General features: G+C 39.3%; 1 protein-coding gene across 8 annotated transcripts in view; it reads right to left on the bottom strand.

Moving 5' to 3' along the window:
• Positions 1 to 21,331, bottom strand: part of frmpd4 (FERM and PDZ domain containing 4) — a 586,853-nt gene that overhangs the window by 5,671 nt on the left and 559,851 nt on the right. For 7 of the 8 annotated variants that reach the window (XM_048541183.2, XM_048541176.2, XM_048541178.2 and 4 more), the window contains 6 exons: positions 18,601 to 18,720; positions 16,360 to 16,496; positions 10,161 to 10,287; positions 8,347 to 8,436; positions 4,340 to 4,522; positions 3,588 to 3,741 (listed from right to left, as the gene is read on the bottom strand). In XM_048541183.2, the coding sequence (XP_048397140.1) occupies positions 3,588 to 3,741; positions 4,340 to 4,522; positions 8,347 to 8,436; positions 10,161 to 10,287; positions 16,360 to 16,496; positions 18,601 to 18,720 (811 nt within the window). The remainder of the gene's footprint in view (positions 1 to 3,587; positions 3,742 to 4,339; positions 4,523 to 8,346; positions 8,437 to 10,160; positions 10,288 to 16,359; positions 16,497 to 18,600; positions 18,721 to 21,331) is intronic. The other variant, XM_048541177.2, reaches the window with a different exon arrangement.

Genomic DNA, 21,331 nt, shown 5'->3' with positions numbered 1-21,331 from the left:
AACAGAGAATTCCAACAAGAGCTATCAAACTAGCTGCAAGTTATCCAAGTAGCCTTGGTAATAAACAATAATGTCCTGAAAGTGGGAATAAGTAGAAATCCCTCCTCAACTTGTTGCGATTTAAGAGTTCACCTAAGAACCAACCTCTCGAGAATTTGCAGTATTGTGCAGAGTGTGAAAAAGCAGGTACAGGTTTTAGCTTTACTGGAATCAGAACACCATAATTTCACCAGGACATCTGGGCATAATTAAGTTCCAATTTTAGAATCATATTCTTCTCTTATTTTCACACTTCTATTATAAATTTCCCTGTCCACATTTCTAAGGGAAGTTGGCTAAGTAAACCAGTTCTTTTATAATTACTCTGGTTTAACAATGGCCATCATGTTTTGCCTCCAACAAAGAGTATAATTTCCTCGGTTGGACTTCAGATTTTTTCAGGGCTGCACTTGCTGATGCCACAATTGAGAGACTCCATCCCAGGTAGCTGTTGGCATCAATAGTGGCACAGGTCAAACTTAGCCATAGAAAACCTCATTGATATCACTTTTTCTCACTTGCTGCCTGTCTCTTAAACCACGACTGCCTTCCTCACCACTCCACTCACTTGTTGCCTGCTGCCCTCTACTCCTTTTCCCTCTCCTGATCTCTAATTGCTTCACTCCAGAATCCTCAATTCTTCTTTCCCAATATTGTGTGACACTACTACTTACACCTGTCACCCTGCTTTCAAGCCCTGGCCAAGTGGGGAGACAAGTGAGGTGTTCAGTCTAAGTTAGAAAAGTGGTGACAATTTCAGAAGCTTTGAGAGGGATCAGAGGTTGGTAGTGTGAGAAGGAATGGTGCCTGGTGGTGCAGTAGAGGTTGGAGGGCTCATAATGGAATTGGAGATCTTTGGGAGAAGGTTATTAGGAGCATGGAGACCAGTTGCAATGACTTCATAGACCCTCGGACAAAGGAGGTAGGTACACCATGTTCTGGTCTTTTGTAAGCTACTATCTCCCCAATGCTCAGAAGAACTAACAGGAGCTCAACAGCAGCTAAATTTCAAAAATAAAATGTGTGACGATAGAGTTTGCAACCTTATTTAAAGTTTCAACCATTCTTCCTTGGAATGGATTGGCTGCCTGTCCAACCTGTGGCCTTCATTACAAGGTTTCCAATACAGGAGCAGGGATGTGTTTTTGAAGTTGCACAGGGCCTTGGTGAAACCACACCTGGAAATAATACATATAATTTTGGTCTCCTTTTCTAAGGAAGGATGTTCTTGCTTTCAAGGGAGTGCAGTGAAGGTTTACCAGTCTGATTCCAGGGATTATGGCTCTAACGTAGAAGAGATTGACTAGGATGGGATTGTTTTTGCCGGAGCTCAGATGCATGAGGGGCTTCTCGTAGAGACTTATAAAATTCTATTAGGACGAAACACGGTAGATGCATGGGGGATGTTCCTGATGGTGGGTGTGTCCATAACCAGGAGTTACAGCCTGAGATTTTGGGGTAGACGATTTAGGACGGAGATGAGACATTTCTTCACCCAGAGGGTGATGAGCCTTTGGAATTCATTACCATAGGAAGTAGTTGATACCAAAACGCTGAATATATTCAAGAGGCTGCCAGATACAGCACTTGGGGCAAATAGAATCAAAGGTCATGGAGAGAAAGCAGGATTAGATTATTGAGTTGGATGATCAGCCATGATCGTGATGAATGGCGGAGCACACTCGACGAGCCAAATGGCCATGTCCTCCTCCTATTTTCTAAAAAAATAGATGAGTTCAAGGCTTATGTCAGGAAACAGATTTCTTTGGTCTTTACTGCACCGTGTAGGCCAAAGCCACAATTTTGTTAACATTCAATCCTTGATTGTTCCTTACAATGAAAGAAATCAGTCACAGATGCAATGTAACCTTCATGTGGTCACCTATTTGTGTGTGTGTGTGCGCGCGCGCACGCACGCTTTTGGACTTGCACTTATTGACTGTGTGCACCATCTGTGGCTAATTGTACATTTTGATCCATTGAGCTTTGTTCATCAAAATTGCTGCCCATGTCTTAATTTGCAGTAAGTCCGCTCCTGTATTCTCTCCCTTCCCACTGTGCCCACTGGCTTACTGGTTCCTCTTGTACTACTGCTGATGCTCTTTGAACACAGACGTTGATTTGAGGTGACATAATAAATTTTTAAAAATGCAAACTGAGCAATCAGTTAAGAGAATACCAAGAATAAAAATATCCATCAATCGAAAAATGATTTTGATTACTATGAAGGTGGATTGCAGAGGGAGTTTTGGTGACACAATTGAAGAGTGAATACATTACAAACATGAAACAAAAAACTCCATGACCTTTGATTCTATTTGCCCCAAGTGCTGTATCTGGCAGCCTCTTGAATATATTCAGCGTTTTGGTATCAACTACTTCCTATGGTAATAAATTCCAAAGGCTCAAGCCTGGTAAGACCATGGCTGATCTGCCTTTATTTGAACTCTACATTCCTTCAGACCCCCAATAATTTTTCATCCTGTTGGTAATCAAGAACCTATTCACCTCTGCCTTAAAAATTTTTAAGATTCTGCATACAATGCCTTTTGAAGCAGAGAATCGTCAAAAAAAAAGTTTCTTCATCTGTCTTAAATGAGTGATGCCTTATTTTTAAACTATGACTGGAAGTTTATTTAAATCTCCATTGCTTTAAATTTCCTTAGATTTTAAAAGGACAGTATGCATATGTGACCAAAAAAAAACTCAATTCCAGCATCCTTACCGGAAAGTGTTTGTCTGCACATGCACCTAAGCATGGGCTGGTTGGAGCCAGGATTGAATCAGTGTGATTGACTTCTATTATTGGATAACTTCCTAAAGCTCACTTTACAGAATCACATATGGTCACCTGTATCATATTGCTACCAGTGGCCTACACTACAACAATGCTAGGTTCTTATTGGGAGCAAGGAAGATGATCATAAATAATAGCTGGGTAAACAAATCTGCGGATGAAGTGAAACTGGGTCTTAGGGATTAGAAGACATTGGTAAATTCAATGCTTATATTTAAATTTTGTCTCCTCTTCATAAAGCAATCAAACGATTGCCACTGGGAAAGATTTCCCTATGTATCCTTGTGCAACTAAACTCGTTCATATTTCTTTAAATGGATTATACGCAGGAATTCTCCTTTTCACTCACTGTTGAAAATTACAGATATAAATCCATGCTGTATTAAGCCCCACATATTAGTCATTGATCAGGTTTGCTGCCTTCAGTTGTTTAAAAATGCCCCTCTCCTTCCACGCAGCATCATTGTTGTCCAGGTGTTGCAAAACACGGCTTTTATTATAATATCGCTATGTGGCATGCTGTGAAAGCAGTTCCCAAGAACTACATTAGGCAGCACAAGGCCTGAGCTTGTGCTGGTATTATTCTGCATAACATGGTAGCTGTCTTAGTTGATCAATCTCACTGTCAACCCCCACAAAACCATCACCACCAACCCCATCCTAAATATGCAAGTCACTCTCACTGAGGTCTGGAAGTAATTGAAAACATTAGTTTAGCAATGTAATAAATTCAGAAATATTGTGTGCTCACATGTAATGATGCTACCTGCTTCATTATTCACAGTGCATTTGCCATGTGCCATGTTAAATATGGAGCGTCTTGAATCCACCAACAACCTGTAGTATCCAGCAGTCAAGCAAGCAAGGTTCATTGCATCTGTTGACTCCATTAATAATATGATGGGCTGCAAACAAAAGCACAACAGCAGTTTAAAAATCTTGCATCTGAGATTGAAAAGTTCATTTCAACTTATTAAATCAGCGAACCTTCTCTTTGTAATAGTGAAAGAATTACACAGGGAATTGGCCCCCTCGACTGACTGAGTAGACATGAAGCTCCTTTTAAAGCTCAGAGTGACTCTACTACAGATTGTACCAGGATTGTTAGTCGCTATTATTATTAAAACCAAATCTATCCATTTGGCATTCAAACTATCAAATCCATCCACTGAGAGGGTGATAAAGTAACTATGAAATGAAATCTTGTCAGGTCTATAACTGGCAAGATTTTGTTTTCCCAACCAAAAATAAGCGTGTGTTTTCATCTCTTTCTGTTTATGTTACAGATATTTAAAATCCAGGCTTCCAAGGTTCTCACCATTAAAACTTACCAATGAGGTCACTAGAAGAGGCTCAAGAACTTTGAAACTTAATTTGTTGTTTTTTTCACTGATACCTGATCCACGATCTCCCCATTCTCTTCCCTTCATTACCCCAACTCCCCTTCTAAAACTGATTCCACAGCACCTGCCTCAGCACCTCCAAGGAAATTGCTTTTCTTACCTTAACATCCAACACATTTAGTTCAACTCTAACATTGCTTTCTTCTTCCGAGAACATCTCAATCTTATTGACATGGCTGAAATCAGCCAGTAATGCCACAAGGTGTGTTTTTGCATTGATAACATGGCTTATTCCATATCTTGGTCCCACCAATAAAGTGACTTCAGAGTGTTTCTCCCCTTGCTGTTACGATCAGTAGAAAAAAGACAAAATAGGGTCAGACTTCAGTGTTTCTTCACTTTGTGAGTCAACAATTTACCAACAAATGGGCAAAGATTTTTACATTAGCACTTGGAATCAATTATTTGATATTCTTGAAAAGAACTGCAGTTTTATAGCTGAAAAGAAAATGTATAAAATATCTCACTCAATTGAAATAAAAGATTGCTGACTGGAATTTCAACTGTTCTTCTGATTGTCAGAAGATGGCTAATATCACTAGTGAACATCAGCAAGGTAGTGATACTGATAGACCTGCTAGAAATCATTAATAAATATTTATCATACTATGCAGAATGCAGAATTTTTTGTTAAAAGTGAAATGTAAACTGCAAGTAAGTCTAAGTGTACAGGAAAGATAGCAGTACAATGCAGAAAAAACGGTAATAAAAGTTGTCTAAGGTTAAAAGGATTTTCCTTCTAAATTACACAAAGTTTTGCTGTACACATTTTGTGACTGTAATACACTGGGTTATAGTTAATAAAGGCAGTAAGATTCCTGTGGATTTTTCAGGAGAAACACTCGAGTATTTGGCTACTTATCATTGGGATTGAAGGATCATAAAAATAAAACTAAATCAAAATGATTGGGCATTTTGTGCAGCAACTGATTCTTTTGTTTCTGGACCATAAGAATGTGCCATCAATCAGGTGATGTTGCTCACATTTGAACAATGTGAGCTGTAAGGTTGAAATGAAATCCCAGAGTCCAATTTGATTTTTTTTTGGGGCTGGTGAAGGCAAATTTCACATTGTTATTATCCTGAAGGTTTTTCCTGACATTGGTTAATGCTGATTTAAAAAAAAGTGTCGAAATCGTTCTGTTCACAATTGGTAAGGAGTAAACTACTGGGCCAAAGAACAGGACTGAAAGTACTTTTTGACTGAGAGATGCTGTTCAGAATTCTCGAGGCCTCTTTTTGATTTTCAGTGCTTTTTTTGCTTGTCCGGGCTCCTTTTTGGAGTCTCACTAACTCCTTCATCAGGTAAAGCAATCACTTTGCATCAATACCCTCTGTACTTGTGTTAGTATATGTGAGATTTGTACTCTCACAGCAGCAGAATTCAAATAATTCATCCCAATGGTCATCAATGGCACATTAAATTTAAAGCCACAACACACAAGGAAAGTACTTATTTCTTAGATACTATATCATTTTAATTGGTAGAAGACAACAGGTATAAATTTGCAATAAATTTGTACACAAAAACCACCATTCTAAGTATTCATGAACTGGAGAGGTGACAGCTAAACCGTTGCATATTTGTCTCTGACATAACTTCAAACTTAACAATGTGTAAATGCTTTGAGATGTCATAAGATATAAACACAAGTCTTATGAAACAAATCTGTTCAATATAATTATATTTTGACACAGCGTTCATTATGATATAGAAGGACAAAAATAATGTGGATTATAATGGCTCCTGTACTCCAGTTTTAATCTGGAGTTGGCACATGAATTTTCAACAGATTCATGGCCTCAGTTTTCCTGTTCTCACTGAGGTGAATATTCCTTTGTCTATTTTTAGATGCTATCCCAACTTTGCAGTCCCTCATTCCTCTTCCCAGCTCCTCTTTCCCTTTGTCAGCCTCTTTGTCAACATTTCAGCCCAACTTCCCCTTTCCATAGGATTCTCTCCTCTTCTTGGAGTCTGTCTCTCCTCTGTGTAGCTCTTCTCACCAACCACCCTGCTTCCTCTGCCCACAATTTTGCAGTCCCTTTTATCTTCTTTGCAGCCTCTATCCTTCCCTTTGCCACCTCTCTTTGTTCATGTGCCATTTTATCTCCTCCCCTACTCCCCACAGCTCCTTTCTCCCTAGTTTGCAGCCTCACTTCTCCCCAAGACTCCAGGAAACCAGCCTTGTCTCCAGTCCTCTCTTCCTGACCACCTTGGCCTTTCTCCACAGCCTTGTTTGCAAAGGCCGTGGGCACTTTGTCTTTGATCTTGCTGCCCTACCCAGAAGTCATGCATCCCACTGTGGTTCATCTCATTCATCCAATCACAGAATGGTTCTTTACGAACCCGTCAGCAACAGCAATGGAGAGAACTGATCTGAAATTGGAGGAGTGGTGCTTTCACTATTTGCTTCCATTCTGTGGGTCTACCTTTTCTCTGGTTGGTGAATTTAGAGATCATGAGGTCAGTTTTGTCCACTGCCCCATTGTTTCTTGGATGCGGCTCTGGAAATATTTCCTATGTGTTATTGAGTGTAGATGTGTATACATAAATATTTGCATTTAATAAAATACCAGACAATGTCATTTCGTACAAACATACTAGCATGCTAACTACCAAGATCCCAAAGTAATATTGCAATGTCTGAGTGACTTGTGTAGAATCCAAATTAGGGAAACTGCCCCTGTGTTCTTATGAAAATAAGGCTTGATAGGTCACATGTTCTCTTTTTAATTCTGTCCTTATGAACAGAATCAAGAAACTAACCTCAGCAGAATGACCCACTGTCAATAACATTCATGCACATATATGCATAACCATATGAAATCTGAATGTACAGACAATAGTGCCAAATCTCGACTGATAACGCTTCTGTGAAGCATTTTGGTAATCTCACTATGTTAAGGGTGCTGCACAAATACAGGTGGTTGTAGGCTGTGCAGCACACCAACTCCAGAACTTATCCACCAGTACAACATGAATAATTCTGTCATGTCCACGCAGACACCGGAAGAATGTGCAAACTCCAAATAGACAGTTGCACAAGGCTGGAATTGAACCTGAGCCACTGGCTCTGTGAGGCAGCTGTGCTAACTACTGACCCATCCTAAATGTAATTTACAGCTGATAAGTTACATGTCAGCTACCTCATCAATAAAACTGAAAAGCAATTATGTTGTAATTTATTCCCCCTTTTACAGATTTTCTCTGAAGGGAAATGAAATGTTATATTTTTCAGAGAGGGCTGTTAGTGCTGGGGCAATGGCATACAATGTCATGGATCATGTACATCAGGGCTCCATTCTGCACTAACAATGAGCCATAGCCCAAACTTCAAAACAGGAAAGGTTGGAACTTTCCATTTCTCAAGCTCGTGAACTTAGCAGCTCCTCTGAGTAAAACTGTCAATTCAGAATCAGTTAACACTGCATGATGGACAATTTTTCCATGTGGATCTGGGTTGAGGCTGCTATATTTAGCATCATGGTCTGAAAAGAGACTTTCATATTACCAATATAAGTTACAACCAAAACCACATTCTGTGCAAGGAAGGGATTTTTTTTTGGCTTCTGCAAGATCCTGAAAGCAATGAGTAACAGTGGTGAATTTCCTAAATCCGCATTCTCTGAATAAACACTCCAATGACACCTTCAGTGCACTTTGTCCTATGCCAGTAACACCGTAATGAGCTACAGACAGCAAAACCACAACTGAAGGTATGAACAGCATAATAAATATCCTGTAGTGAAGATTTTAAATGTCCAAAACCAATTTTTCCTAAAGCTTAAGCTTTCCTAAATTGTGGTCAAACACTCCAGTTCATAGAGCTTTGACAACTCAAGATAGTGAACCATTTGTCTTAATGGGAATTTTTAAATAGCACGCATTTTAGCAGTCGCAGGAAGGTGAACACAGCAGTATGAGAAGTTATATTCATGAGACTTGTTCATAAGAAAGGTGGGCAGTGTTGTTCCAATAATCTAATATTATCCCTGATAGCTTTGTGTGTCTGTGTGTGAAGAGTCACTTTTATCTAACTTGAATATTCATACAATTTTTATTCCCAATGCTAGAAAAAAATTCAGAGAAGAATTAAGATACATTACCACTAGCATTGCTTTAAAGACTCTGCCTCCATACAAACGCAAGTCACTGAGAAACTTTAAATAGTGCACCTTGGCTTGGAGTGCAGAGAGCTGCAATAGAAAGTAAGAAACTAAATTTGAGATAAAACGGCACAGTGAGGAGTGATGATGAATTGCTGACATCTGGATGTGTCAGAGTACGGCTGGATAAAGCTTAACATAAAATATCAAGAATCTTAACGTTCACATCAATGTAGACATTTGTACTGGGGTTTGAAAAAAAATGGAAATTAGTTTAATTCACATCTGTGGATACGCAGCCCTACCAACAAACATAAAATTCAACAAAATACAGTCTGATTGAGTTCTGGCTCATTAAAAATGAATATTTTAGTATTCTTTTTGCAGCTTTGAAACTTTTCAGCAACTTAATTGTTCTAGAAGGTAAGTAGTTGCTAGTTTAACACAGGGAATGTTTGAGTCTGTATTAGCAAACTGTTTTGTTTCCCTTCTGGGTGACATCATTAATGCCGTGTAACCTCCGTTTAAGTGCTGTTGCTCTGTCCCGCTCTGAATTTATATGGTCCAGTCTGTCATGGTGGGCAGCCTTGTTCCCCGTTTTATATCGCAGTGGTATGTAGATGGGAACTATTTCAACATGTTTGTTAATGGCATCAGTGGGTGAAAACCAGGCCTCCAGGAATTCTTGTGCTTGTCTTTATGTTGCTTGTCCTAGTACTGTAACTCTGTCCCAATCAAATTGATGACCTTCTGTGTCACACTGTACAGAAATGAGGGAGACTTGGTTGTGCCATTTTGCTGCAAGTTGGTGTTCATGTATCCTGGTGGCAATTTTCCTGCTCATCTGTTGGGTTTCTCGCAGATGTTGCACGGTATTTAAATGTCACATTTGTCCTGCTTATTGTGGGTATGGGGTCTTTTGTCTTTGATAGTAAGTGTGGCTGTTGGTTTGTGTGCCATTCTTATTCCAAGAGGTCGTAGGAGTCAGTTCTGTTGTGTTTCCAATGTAGGGGAGGGTGGCCAGTGTGTTGTGGCATACAGTGTCTTCTTGGTGTTGGTTGTTTGCCAGGCATTGGCAGATGATGTTTTTAGGATAACCATTTGCAATGGTCGGCATGAGGATACATGAACACCAACTTGGAGCAAAACAGCACAACCAACTCTCCTTCATTTCAATACACTCCAACATAGAAGGACAGCAGTTTGACTGGGACAATGTTTCTGATTGACAATGACAGGAACTCCTGAAGGCCTGGTTTTCAACTGCCAATGGAATTAACAAACAAGTTGAAATAGTCCCTATCTACATGCCACTATAAAACCAGAAACAAGACTCCCCACCATGGCAGACCGGGCCATATAAATTTAGAGCAGAACAAAACATCAGAGTTTTGTGGTGGCAACACAGCACTGATGCTGTCACCTAGAAGGGAGATGAAATGTTTGCATGAAAACCAGTCAATGTGGCAAGCTAAACAACAAATCCAACCGTAACCTGAGCTACATATCTTTGTTACAACATTAAATCACACTGTATTATTACATTTTTATTTCTTTATTCATTTAATTGAGGAACTGATATTAAACCTGATGCAATACCTCTTAAAAACACAAGACATGTTATACTGCTTTTGAAATCACTGTTACTCAGTGCTCTACTCTGTCGGTGATAATGCTGATAACGGTGGTACAACTCCCGTATTAGAAACACAGTTGCTGCATAATTTTGCAGAATTCTTATGACAGTGTCAGCACTTACACTGCAGTGAAATATTTTCCCTTGTAGATCATTATTAATTTATGGGATACTTTACCTTTTTGCCTGGAGGAACAAGGTTTTGGTTTGCTTTCAGGATGTGGGAAAGTGCTTTCTTCACATTCTTTTCCTTCATGCTCTGTAAGACCATAGGGGGAAGGAAGGTTTCAAGGCCCCATTCTTTCCTGTAGAATTATAATTCAAAGGGGCTGAGGTTATTTTTCTCTAAGATTGCTTGCTTCCAGACCAAAACATAATGTTGCACAGAGTTCTAATTCAGCCTTTTGGGTCATAAATAATGTAAAGGTGGTGGATTTTCTTAATTTCATGGGATGTGATTATAACTGGTAAGTCAGCAATAGGTTGTCATCCCAAATTACTCTGTTTTCAGAAGGCAGCAGTGGATCACTTTCATTAACTGCTGCAGGCTGTCTGGTGCATTTCCTATATGGCCCAAAGATGACAGGGAACTTACAGAATTTTGACCAATTGAAAGCAAAGAAATGATGACTTAATTCTGAATTACACTGGTGGGCAGTTTGGAGGGGAAGTTGGCAATGGTGGTACTCACAAATACCTACTTTCCTTGTCTCTCCAAGTGGTGGAGTTGTGGTTTTGGATGTTACTATTAAAGGAGACTTGGTGAGTTGCTACACTTCATCTTGTATATCGGAAACATTGCTGAGATTTTGTATGGAAGAGGGAAGCTGGGTTTATAATGGGAGCACAGAGTGGTGACAATGAAAAATGATTACAACTTGAAATTTGGTGCAAGTGTGGGATATAAGTTTTTTTTTGTTCTCAAACCATAGTTTAGATTAACAGAAAACTTGAATATGGAAATAGTCTCTGCAAAGTGAAAATTGGTAAATGTAACACTGCTATTCATGAAATTAGGGAGAGAAAAAATGAGGAATGACAAGCCAGTTAGCCTGATATCTGTCATCTGGAAATGTGGAAATCTATTATTCAGAAAATATTAACAATGCACTTAGAAAATTAAATGAAATGAATGTTGTTTTATGAAAAGGAAGTCCTGTTTGACAAACTTGAGAGTTATTTTTCAGGCTGTAACTAGGATGGTAGATTATGGGGGCTTGGATTTTCAAAAGGCATTTTCTAAAGCACCACACATTGTATGGAATCAATATTATTACGGATAGAGGACTGGTTAACGGATGGGGAGCATAGAGCATGGATAAATACAGCATTTTCAAAATGGCTGACTGTGACTAATTGTATTCTAATACTATTCTTGACTTCCTTAGTTGGTCTTTTTTGCTGAGTATTGTTACGAAGGTGCAGTCGGACCCCACCGATAACTAAAACTGAAATCCCCAGAGAAGCTTGCCTTACCTCATAAGCTGTTAAAAGAAATGTGAAAAGAAGTATAACCTGCCTCCCACCTCCCAATCTGCTATAAAGGAGAGGTGAAATAAAATGAACTCCTGACAGTCACTTACAATCAATAAGTACAATTTAATTTATTTAACTCTAACTCTAACAGTGAACAAATTAACAGAACTACTTACAAACCAAACAATTTCCCTTAACTACTAAGTATTTTTGAGTAAAACAAAATTCTAATCCTATGCTGTTCCAATAGATAGAAGTTCCACTTTTATAGAAACCAATTTTTTTTAAAATAAAAAAGCTTAATCTCTCAAAATTACAGCCAAGATAAGTCATCTTGAATGTTCTTTGCCTTCTCTGCTGTCCTCTGCTCAGGAACATCTTCTTCTATCGAATTCTTACATCAGGAATATGAGCTGAGAGTACCAGAATTCCTTTATTTGAATGGTGCTTACTCTGAGATCTTAGAGATTTCTGCAAGAGCCAGTGATTTTCATTTTCTTTACAGCTGATGGCTGTTAAAAGCTGTTCTCTCAACAGATGGCAGTTTGCTCTCACTCTGATTTTCAAATGCCATCTTCTTTTATACCCTTTTAGGTAGATAGGATTGGTCTGAGGTTGTCAAAACCAACAGATTTAAATTTAATTGGGTTTTGGTATCTATTTAATTGGCTAGATTCAAAAATCTGTTGTCTTGGTAAAAATGCTGCTTTGCCTGTTAACAACATATATCTTTGATACAATGTCTCAATTTCAAGAACCGTACATCTGTCGCCTGCAGACTTTTTAAAAAAATCTCCAAGAATAAAAACAACACACATTTTAAAGGGATCATGCACTCTTTCCCCCTATCATTTTACAAATTCTAAAGTCCTGCCTTCCAATCTACAAATACTATGCCATTGACTTCACCAGCTTCAAAATCTCTCCTCCCCCAGCCTGGAAGCTTCTCACTTACCTATCTGCTCTACCCTTTCCATTGACCAACCATACTATCCCCCTACCTGCTTCCAACTATCTCCATTTCACCTACCCTCCCCCAGCTCCTCATCACTCTCTCTATTTATTTGTGTTCCCCTCCCCCCTCAGTCCTGACAATAGGTTTCAGCCCAAAATGTTAGCTTTTCCACTCCTCAGATGCTGTCTGATGAGCTGTACTTTTCCAGCTCCACATTTATTGACTCTAGCTTCCAGTATCTGCAGTCCTTACTGTCTCCAAGTATGATACCAATTTCGCAATAGTATTTGTTTCTCAATGGAATGCATTTTCATTGAACAGATTGAATCATTTTACTATCTGTTCTCTACTTGTTGGATGTAGCCATTACATGGCACTTCCAAGACAGCAATGTCCCCTATTACTTAACAGTCCAAGAAAGAATGTTTTCCAGTAGCTGGTGCACTCAGACAGGCTGCTTCAGCATCTAAGTCATGGTGGAAATTACCCAAATCCAAACCAACAACAGCCTTGCAGCTGATCTGCCCTGGTGTGAGAAATGGGTCACACTGATATGTACCTGATGATTCTAGCTTCCTCAAGATAAATTCAGTTCTTGATCAAATCAGAGAGAGGTTGCTTAATTGGCCTGATTCTTTATAGGAAAATTGAATGAGACTTTTCTGCAGAAGTGGCAATGAGCAGACAGTGCTAATTGATATTAAATATTGAATTGTAACATCTGATAACTATCACAGTAACTTTCAGATGTAATTACTTTGTGACTTGCCCTGCTGTTCCAGAAACTTTGCTACACCTGTGTCTCACCAAGGGACTTGATGTCGAAACATGAAAGGCACAATGTTTCTTCAATGAATACATATCTCCTAGGTAAAGTCTCCCAAAAAAGATAGCGCTTGTTTACTGCAACATAAACACATGTTAAATGCTGTTATATGTTTTAGTTACTGCCAATAACTTCTCTGGCATCACAGATTTTCTTCTATAAGTGTGGAAATTCTTATTATTTCAGATTTAATCATTGGTGATTTTCAAAAATCAAACAAAATAATCAAAATACTGTTCTCCTGCGTTTTGGTCTCTTTTCTCAATCTTACTTTTCTTGCTCTCTGTTTCAATGCTTTTTGAACAACTTTTTAAAATATAATATTGGATTAAATAATCCAATTAGTATTTCCTAGTTCAGACTCTACACTGTTCATTAAAGATTCTCCAGTCTGAAGATTGGGCAAGTGCATATTTGTTTCTCACACACAGGTCCCAGATCTCCTATAGGGGATGTCATGTAATTCTAATTAAAAAGGTGATAAATCAATAAATTGCAATGCTATCCTCTTCTTCTCCTCTATTGTTTTAATTACAGTATAGTTGAAATGCTGAAATACATATGTCCAAATGCATGTTCTAGAACCAAAATAGAACTGTTGAACACAACATATCCTTTCGGTTACCCCAACTTTCAAGAGGTGCTCTTGAAATGTGAATGACTGCACGTTTAAAATATTAGCAACCAATTATAGGCACTCACTGCTGGGGAGGGACTAATGGACAGGGAAAAAAAACTGTTATTTCTTGGTTTGGCAAAACCCCAAGTGAGTTTATTCATTTTCAAAAGATAAAATGTGTTCTGACTGATAACTCTCTGTGGTTCTCTAAAATTGAGCATATGTACCGCTGTTTTCTCACAGAACTGAGAAGCAATATCCCATTGACATTTGTGGCATAAAAGGTGAACTTTAATTAAAATATCTGTCAGCCAGTTATTGGAAGTCATGCACTAGTAGAATTTTTTACATCTAATTAATAGTGAAAGCTCTGACAATGACCCTCATTAAATTTTTTTCTACTATTCTGGTTTAAGAGTTTTAGGAGCTCATCATGTTCCCTGCAACATGATAATTCACCAGCACCACTGATTCTGTTGTATTAAAGCACAGTAGAACTGTGATGAATAGAATAAGTCAAACTTAGTCAAGATATGCTACTTTTTATGCCTGGCAACTGATATGCTTCAAACCACATAATAGTCTGAGGTTGGAACCTGGATCAGTGCAGTCTCAGTCATCTGGAAGAATGCCCAGCACTGCAGGAAGAAGGTTACTGACCTCCTCCGCTCAGCCCAGATAATTGTCACCGTCTTTTCTCTGTTACATTACACTCATGCTATCTCAGCTACTGTACATACCTCCCATCAAGCCTCACACTCTACCCTTCTCACTACTACTTCCAACATCTTGCCCTACATGTTCTTGCCCGCCTCAGCATCTAGGTAGGCACAACGTGAGTGAGTGCTAAGACAAGAGATAAACAGAGCCTGAACTTCTGGGCAAAATCTCCTTTTCAATGCAAGTTGCTGCCCTAAAGGTGGCCTCATAGCAACACGCTATGAGAGTCCTGAGAGGCTGGCAAGAATCAGATGCCATTACTGGTGGATAGGAGACAAGTAAGGCTGGTGCCCTGAACTAGCTCCTGAGATGGTGCTGCCAGGCACAGAGGAACAAGCAGCCAGTTGCGTGCCCAGGTACCCACTCTGATTTTCATGTGGGAAATATTTAGTATCCAGCTTCCTTGTGATGTGCAGTCGGTTAGAAAGCTGCATATTAATGTGACAACATGTGCACTTGAAGACAATGTCAAGCAATAATTGCTGTTAATATGTATCTCACCGCTGACTTGTGAGAATCTCACCTCAATATGCAGAACTTAGTTCGAAAGTACAGCCAGTTGCTCTGGACATTGAGAAAGGCCATGCTGGAATTTTTGCGAAGTTCTGCCAGGTTACTCGCTATAGCCCATGTCATTCAGGGCCCTAACTTATTGGAGGTGAAAGGGCAGGAGCGCTGATAAGCACTGGGTGTCATCTCTTTTTAGGAAGGCCTGGGCAGTAAGAGACCTTCCTTGGGTTCAAGATCCCAGGAGCATTGTCCTACCAGCTGAGAGTTGCCTGTCAGCCAGAGGTTGGCACCTCTTCATTGCTTGGCAGTATCACCTGAGAGGTGGCAGATGGTATATGTTAAACCCACTAAGGTCCAGGACTGGCAAGGACTCAGGCATGGGATGAATGATGGTGGGAGGCTGGTTGCAGATTTGGGTGGCACAGGATGGGGTTTGGTAGGTAGAGTGAGCAGTAAGGCCATAGGAGATAACGCTCAGCAGGTATCCCCTTCATGAAGTCAGGTCTCTTAACATGTGCCTTTGAATGAGCCTGACCCCCAAACCTAGGAGCCTACATGCAACCAGAACAGAGTCTGCTTTATGGACTTCCCACAGGGAAGTCCACCACAGCCTCGGGGTGAATATCAAAGGCGGCAGCAGCATGAGACTCTTAAATAGGCATCGACTGAGGGTGGGGCAGCAGCAAATTATGTGAGCCACCCTGCTCTGGAGTTAATCAGGGGACAGGCAACAATCTGGCAGCTACCACATCCATCAGCTTTCCACCAAATTAAATATCCGCTACCACTGAAGCCACCATGTGGAAGGGCATTCAATTCCAGCGAAGCAGTCAGGTGAAAATGGTTAGAACTGTACATTTATTAATAATACTGCTTTAGGGTATTTTCAGGATATTAACTGCTTTGAAGTAAAGTGAGAGAGAATTCCTGTGGCAAGAACGTGAACTAATTTGATCATGGTACCTCTAGAGACCTTGGTTTTGTTTACAATGCTTAACAGTTTGTTCTGAGAGAAATGAATATAAACTTCCATTTGGTGCTATAAACAGTCAATAGACAGAATATAACTACAGAGTTAAGCATGTAGCAGGACATGGATTATGAGACAAAGCTATTAACTGGGGTCTCATGTATCAGCAAAGCAGTATTCCAATTTAACCATGGAACGTTATTGCAGTCAGCAATTCATCAAGCCCATTGACGGATATTCATTCATTCCTTTGCCAATACACCAAATGTCACAAATTATCAACAGCCTTTTCATTACTTACTCAATGTACTTCAGAGAGACTTTCTGTGATTGTTTAGTACTGATAGTTAAAATATACATCTGTAATGCAGCAAGTCGGAGAGCCACGTCATACTTCAGCTCAGGTCCAAATCGTTCCTGCACCACATCATTGCAACTCTGACAGAGAGACAAGAAAGGGATTAAATTCACCAACCAGACATACCTTTGAAATTGAGATACGTAATGGCCTGTGAAACCCATCCCTTGCGATATACTAGTATCCAAAACTAAATGTCACTGTAGCTTTTTAATTTTGAATGTTATCAGCAATTATTTCATATTTTTTCTGTTTCCTTATTTCTTTAAAGACCAGTGTTAGTATGCAATTGATAAACAGTACAAATTGTAATTGTATAGAAATGTGCCAATTTTATTTTGTGTGTGTCGCTTTGGTGCGGAGTCTTGAGCAGGTCGGAGAGAAGTTTTGTGTGCATCTGTGATATTGGTAACTGCCACCTCATCCGGTGGACAGTGTTCCATCTTTATGTGCAGGAAATTTTTATATATGCAGTTCACAGAATGTTTACTAAATTGATTCTGAGGATGGAAGGGTTCTTTTGACAAAGAAATTTGAGTAGGCTGGACTGGTACTCAAATGAGTTTAGGTTAATGAAAGGTGAACATATTGAAACGCAAGCTTCTGAAGGATTCGAAGGTGTAAATGCTGAGAGGATGTTTCCCCTCATCAGGGAAATGGGTTCCCTGGGGGGGGGGGGGGGGGGGGGGAGGAGAGTTTTATTTAAAGGGTCTCCTCTTTGAGACTGAGATTTTTTTCATTTAGAAGGTCACAAGGCTTTCGCATTCTCTTCTACGAGGAGCGCAGGAGGGTGGGTCATTCCCCTTCTGGCATCTATGAGAGATGTTAAATAGAGGTGTCAGACTGTGAGGAGTACCGAACCCAATTCTACTTTTGCTCAGATATATACACAAATTACAAACAAGAATGCATGTATCAGGGTAACCCACAATAAATACATTCAAGATTTACTCAGGGAGAGGGTCATCGATATTGTGGTTTGTGGATTTACAATGTTCATCACAGGTTGACCTTCCATTTATTGCTTTAGCTCCATTACAGCAGCAAGCTAGAGTTGAAGACAAAGAGCAAAGAATATCTAAGCTGTGCCTTCAGAAAAGTAATCTTTCGAACAGACGTGTGGATTTCTTTGTTACATGTGTCTCCAAGAAGATTTCTGTAAAGTATTATCCACCTATTTGTGGGGATCTGATGCAGAGCCTGAAAGCTCTCCATTCAACAATTCATAAATGATAGGACAAAACTCGATTACACAAGTAGTTACATAAATTTGTGAACTTATTAATATTTCCACTTTGAGAAGGCACTGTATTGAGGTTAGTCATTGGAATTAGAGGTCGCAAGTCCCGGCCTTTCTTCCAGACTCTCTTATGATGAAAGTAGCAGGTCTAAATTCTATAAAATAGTTTTATTATTAGCAGATCCAGGAATGGGAATGGAGAGTAAATGCTGTCATAATGGGCATATTAACTTCTTCCCTTCCAAATGCTCATTATTTAAGGCACTTTATATGTGAGCCGTTGCTCATTATAAGTGACTATTTTCATTCCAAACTGATCTGTTACAAATGTCACTTTTAAGGATGATCAGAACCTGTAATATTAGCTTTATTAGACACCTCTGAGGCAGTTTAAGATGTTTTCCTACATTTAAATGTGCAGTACAAATACAAGTTATAATTATTCTTCAATCCTGTCCGCATTTGATGACCAAAGTTTTTTTTCCATTTCATTACTGCTGACTGTTTTGCTTTCATACAGGATATATTAGCCAAGAAATTACAGTTGATGACTTGAGCAAATGAGCATTTCATACGTTAATGACAACATTAATGACTTTAATGCAAGTGTTAATTTCCTCATTTAACTGAGCACATAACGTGGGAGATGATTCCACAATCTGAAACAAACACAGAGAATGCTGGAGATACTCGGCAGGTCTAGCAAAATCTGTGGAGAGAGGAACAGAGTTAAAGTTCCAAGCCATGTATGACTCGTCTGAAAAAGAGTCATACCAGATTCAAATGTTAACATTGTTTTTCTCTCCACAGATGCTGCCAGATCTTCTGTGTTTCTGCAGGCCTCTTCTGTGTTTATTACATAAATGCAAGATTGTTAGAATTAAATCATGTATCAAAAGCATAATGTGACAGATCAACTAATATCTGAGGAAGGACACGCCTACCTGGACATACAAATACTCAAAAGCAACTGCATCTCTCCGCAATAAATCAATAGGATCCTTTGGGACAAAGCTGATTCGGAAAAGACACTTCATCTTGTGGGAGCCCGGTCTCTGTGTCACCTAAAACAAAGTAATATCAGATGCAGGGCAACTGGACAGAGATTGCAAGTACTACCATAATATGAAATTGTTAAAGGGAATAGGGAGAACAATGCCCAATAACTTAATGGCTCAGTTACTGTGTTGAGCATAAGAATTTGATTTTAATCAGTGCTGCACCTTCAAAGTTCAGCTTCTCAAACTGATGTGACTTGATTCATGTTGCAAGAGACAGATGCACTGTCACTTCGGAGCAAAATAGGAGTTCCTGCTGGAATTTCATATCTATGTTGTATCACTACATTTTAAGTAATGTTCATATCGCATGCCAAGTTCGTCTTTTTGCATGTTGAGTAATTCTTTACAAATATCTTGAGAGTTTGGTCGGAATAAATAATTGATCAGTTGAGTCTTGGATAGAACTTTTGTGCTGTTGGTAGAAAGTTTTATGATATGTTTGATATCCCACATTAAAGAAATTTGTGCTTCAGGCAATAATTTCCTCCAGAGCAGAGGTCATTGGAGATCTAATAAGTTCTAGCACAGGATAATTTAAAAAAAACAGAAAGTTGGTACAGGAGAAGTTTGAATGCAGTTTAAGACCACAATACTGAGATGCTCCATTGCAACTTTGAATGGACTTTTTGAAATGTCTGTTTGAAAATATTACTTTTAGAATTGTCCAATCTGTATTGTATAGGTCAAAAGAAAAATACTCTGGATTCCATAAAATTTACATAAAGGCAGAAAATGCTGGTAATTCTCAGCTGGTCTTGCAGCAGAGTTAACATGCCTTAACTGTTGGCTTTTGACTCTTCCCTTCCTTTCCTTGACTTCTCTGCCTCCATTTCTGGGTACAAGATGTAAAACAATATTAATTGTAAGTCCAGAGACACACACAGTGACATGATGCTACTTATTCACACCCTGCTTCCTGCAAGGACTCAGTTCCATTCTCTAAATTACTTTGTTCGCATTATGCCATCTTGTACGCTACTTTTTGTGAAGTCCTTTTCCCTGCAGCTGCAGACTCTACCCATGTCACCAATCAGGTGACAGGCCCATCCCTTCACTTCATGCTCTTCTGCTTTCACCCTTTCTGCCCAGAACTGTAAAAGGGTTCCATTTGTCGTACCATCCACTCCACCAATACTCAATGGGTCATTTTTGCCGCTTTTGCCATTTTCAGCAATGATGCTGCCATCAAACACATCTTTCCATCCCCCCTTCCAGCATTCCAAAAGGACCAATCCTCCACTGGATTGCCTATTCCACTTCATTATTATCTCAACAGGCTCCATCTTTCTCCGAGCACTTTTCAATGTAAATGCCAGAGGTACAATATTTGCTTTTTTAACTCTTTCCTTCTTATCAGCTGAGGTCCCAGATTCTCATTTCCAATGAAACAGTAATTTCTCGATACCTTTTTCGATTTAGTACATTGTATTTGCTGCTGGATGTGGTCTCCTAATCATGAGGGATACCCAATACAGATTGCCTGCCTGATCACCCACAAGAATGCAGCTGAGTGCCTAATCACTTGTCAGTTGAATTCTCCACATTGCTTCCACTCTGATCTTCATTCTACTGGTCTGCTGCAGTACTCCAATGAAGCTCCTTCACTCTTGAGGGTCAGTCTTCTTTAGACTGGCTGTTTTACAGTCTTCTGGATTCAACAGCTTTAGGTTATAACGTTTTTGTTTCCATTTTGATTCTCTTCCCCGTGTTTACCTTTTATGATGTTTGTTTTGTTTTTGGATGAGAACAATTCAGAATCTTATGATTCACACATTCTCTAGATACTACTTTTGTTTATTTACTTGTCCTATTGCCACTCAGTTTAACCTTGCACCATGAAGACTTTGTGATTTAATCTCTTCCACCCTAAACCATGTCACCAACGTTCATCCTTGTTCTCCTTTCTCATCATCTACCTCATATAGGTGGCAGTTGGCCAGAAACATTTGCTATATCTTGGAGTTCTAATGATTTCATAGACTAAAGATTTACAATGACATCAGATTTAAGGCACTGCCATTCAACATATATTCAATATATTATTCCAGCGAAAGCCTCTAAGCACATTTTCATTTTTTAAAAATCATGAGTATGCCTTGCTGTCAAAGATATGAAGGGGTTTATCTTCTAGGTTTGTCTTCAAGTCCATCACTGAGCCAGTGTTGGACTTTCCTGCTCCTCGAATGCTGTCTGACCTCTGTGTGTTTCCAGCTCCATCTTTTTTAACTCCGGCTTCCAGCAGCTACAGTCCTTTGTGTCTTCACTGAGCCAGTCTACATGAACTCTAAATTTTGTTTTGCTCTGCCCTATATTTGCGTAAATTATACTAAATAATCACAGCCTTTACAGGCTAAGTTTGTACAATATGCATTTACAAAGTAAAGAATAAACCAGGAATACTAATATAAATGCTTGTCAAGATCTACAGAATTTAGAAAGAAAATGCTGGAAATACTCAGCATGACTGGCCATAGCTGTGGCTGGAGAAATAACATGAGAATTTCAGGTCTGTGAATTTTCAGCAGTGCTGCCCAAAGTCATAAATATATTACGCTTTGCAGATGTGAAGAGGTAGATGATGAGAAAGGAGAACAAGGATGAACGTTGGTGACAT

Source organism: Stegostoma tigrinum, chromosome 12 (assembly GCF_030684315.1).
Source record: "Stegostoma tigrinum isolate sSteTig4 chromosome 12, sSteTig4.hap1, whole genome shotgun sequence".
Classification (NCBI taxonomy): Eukaryota; Metazoa; Chordata; class Chondrichthyes; order Orectolobiformes; family Stegostomatidae; genus Stegostoma; species Stegostoma tigrinum.
This window is presented reverse-complemented; position numbering and strand designations above follow the sequence as displayed.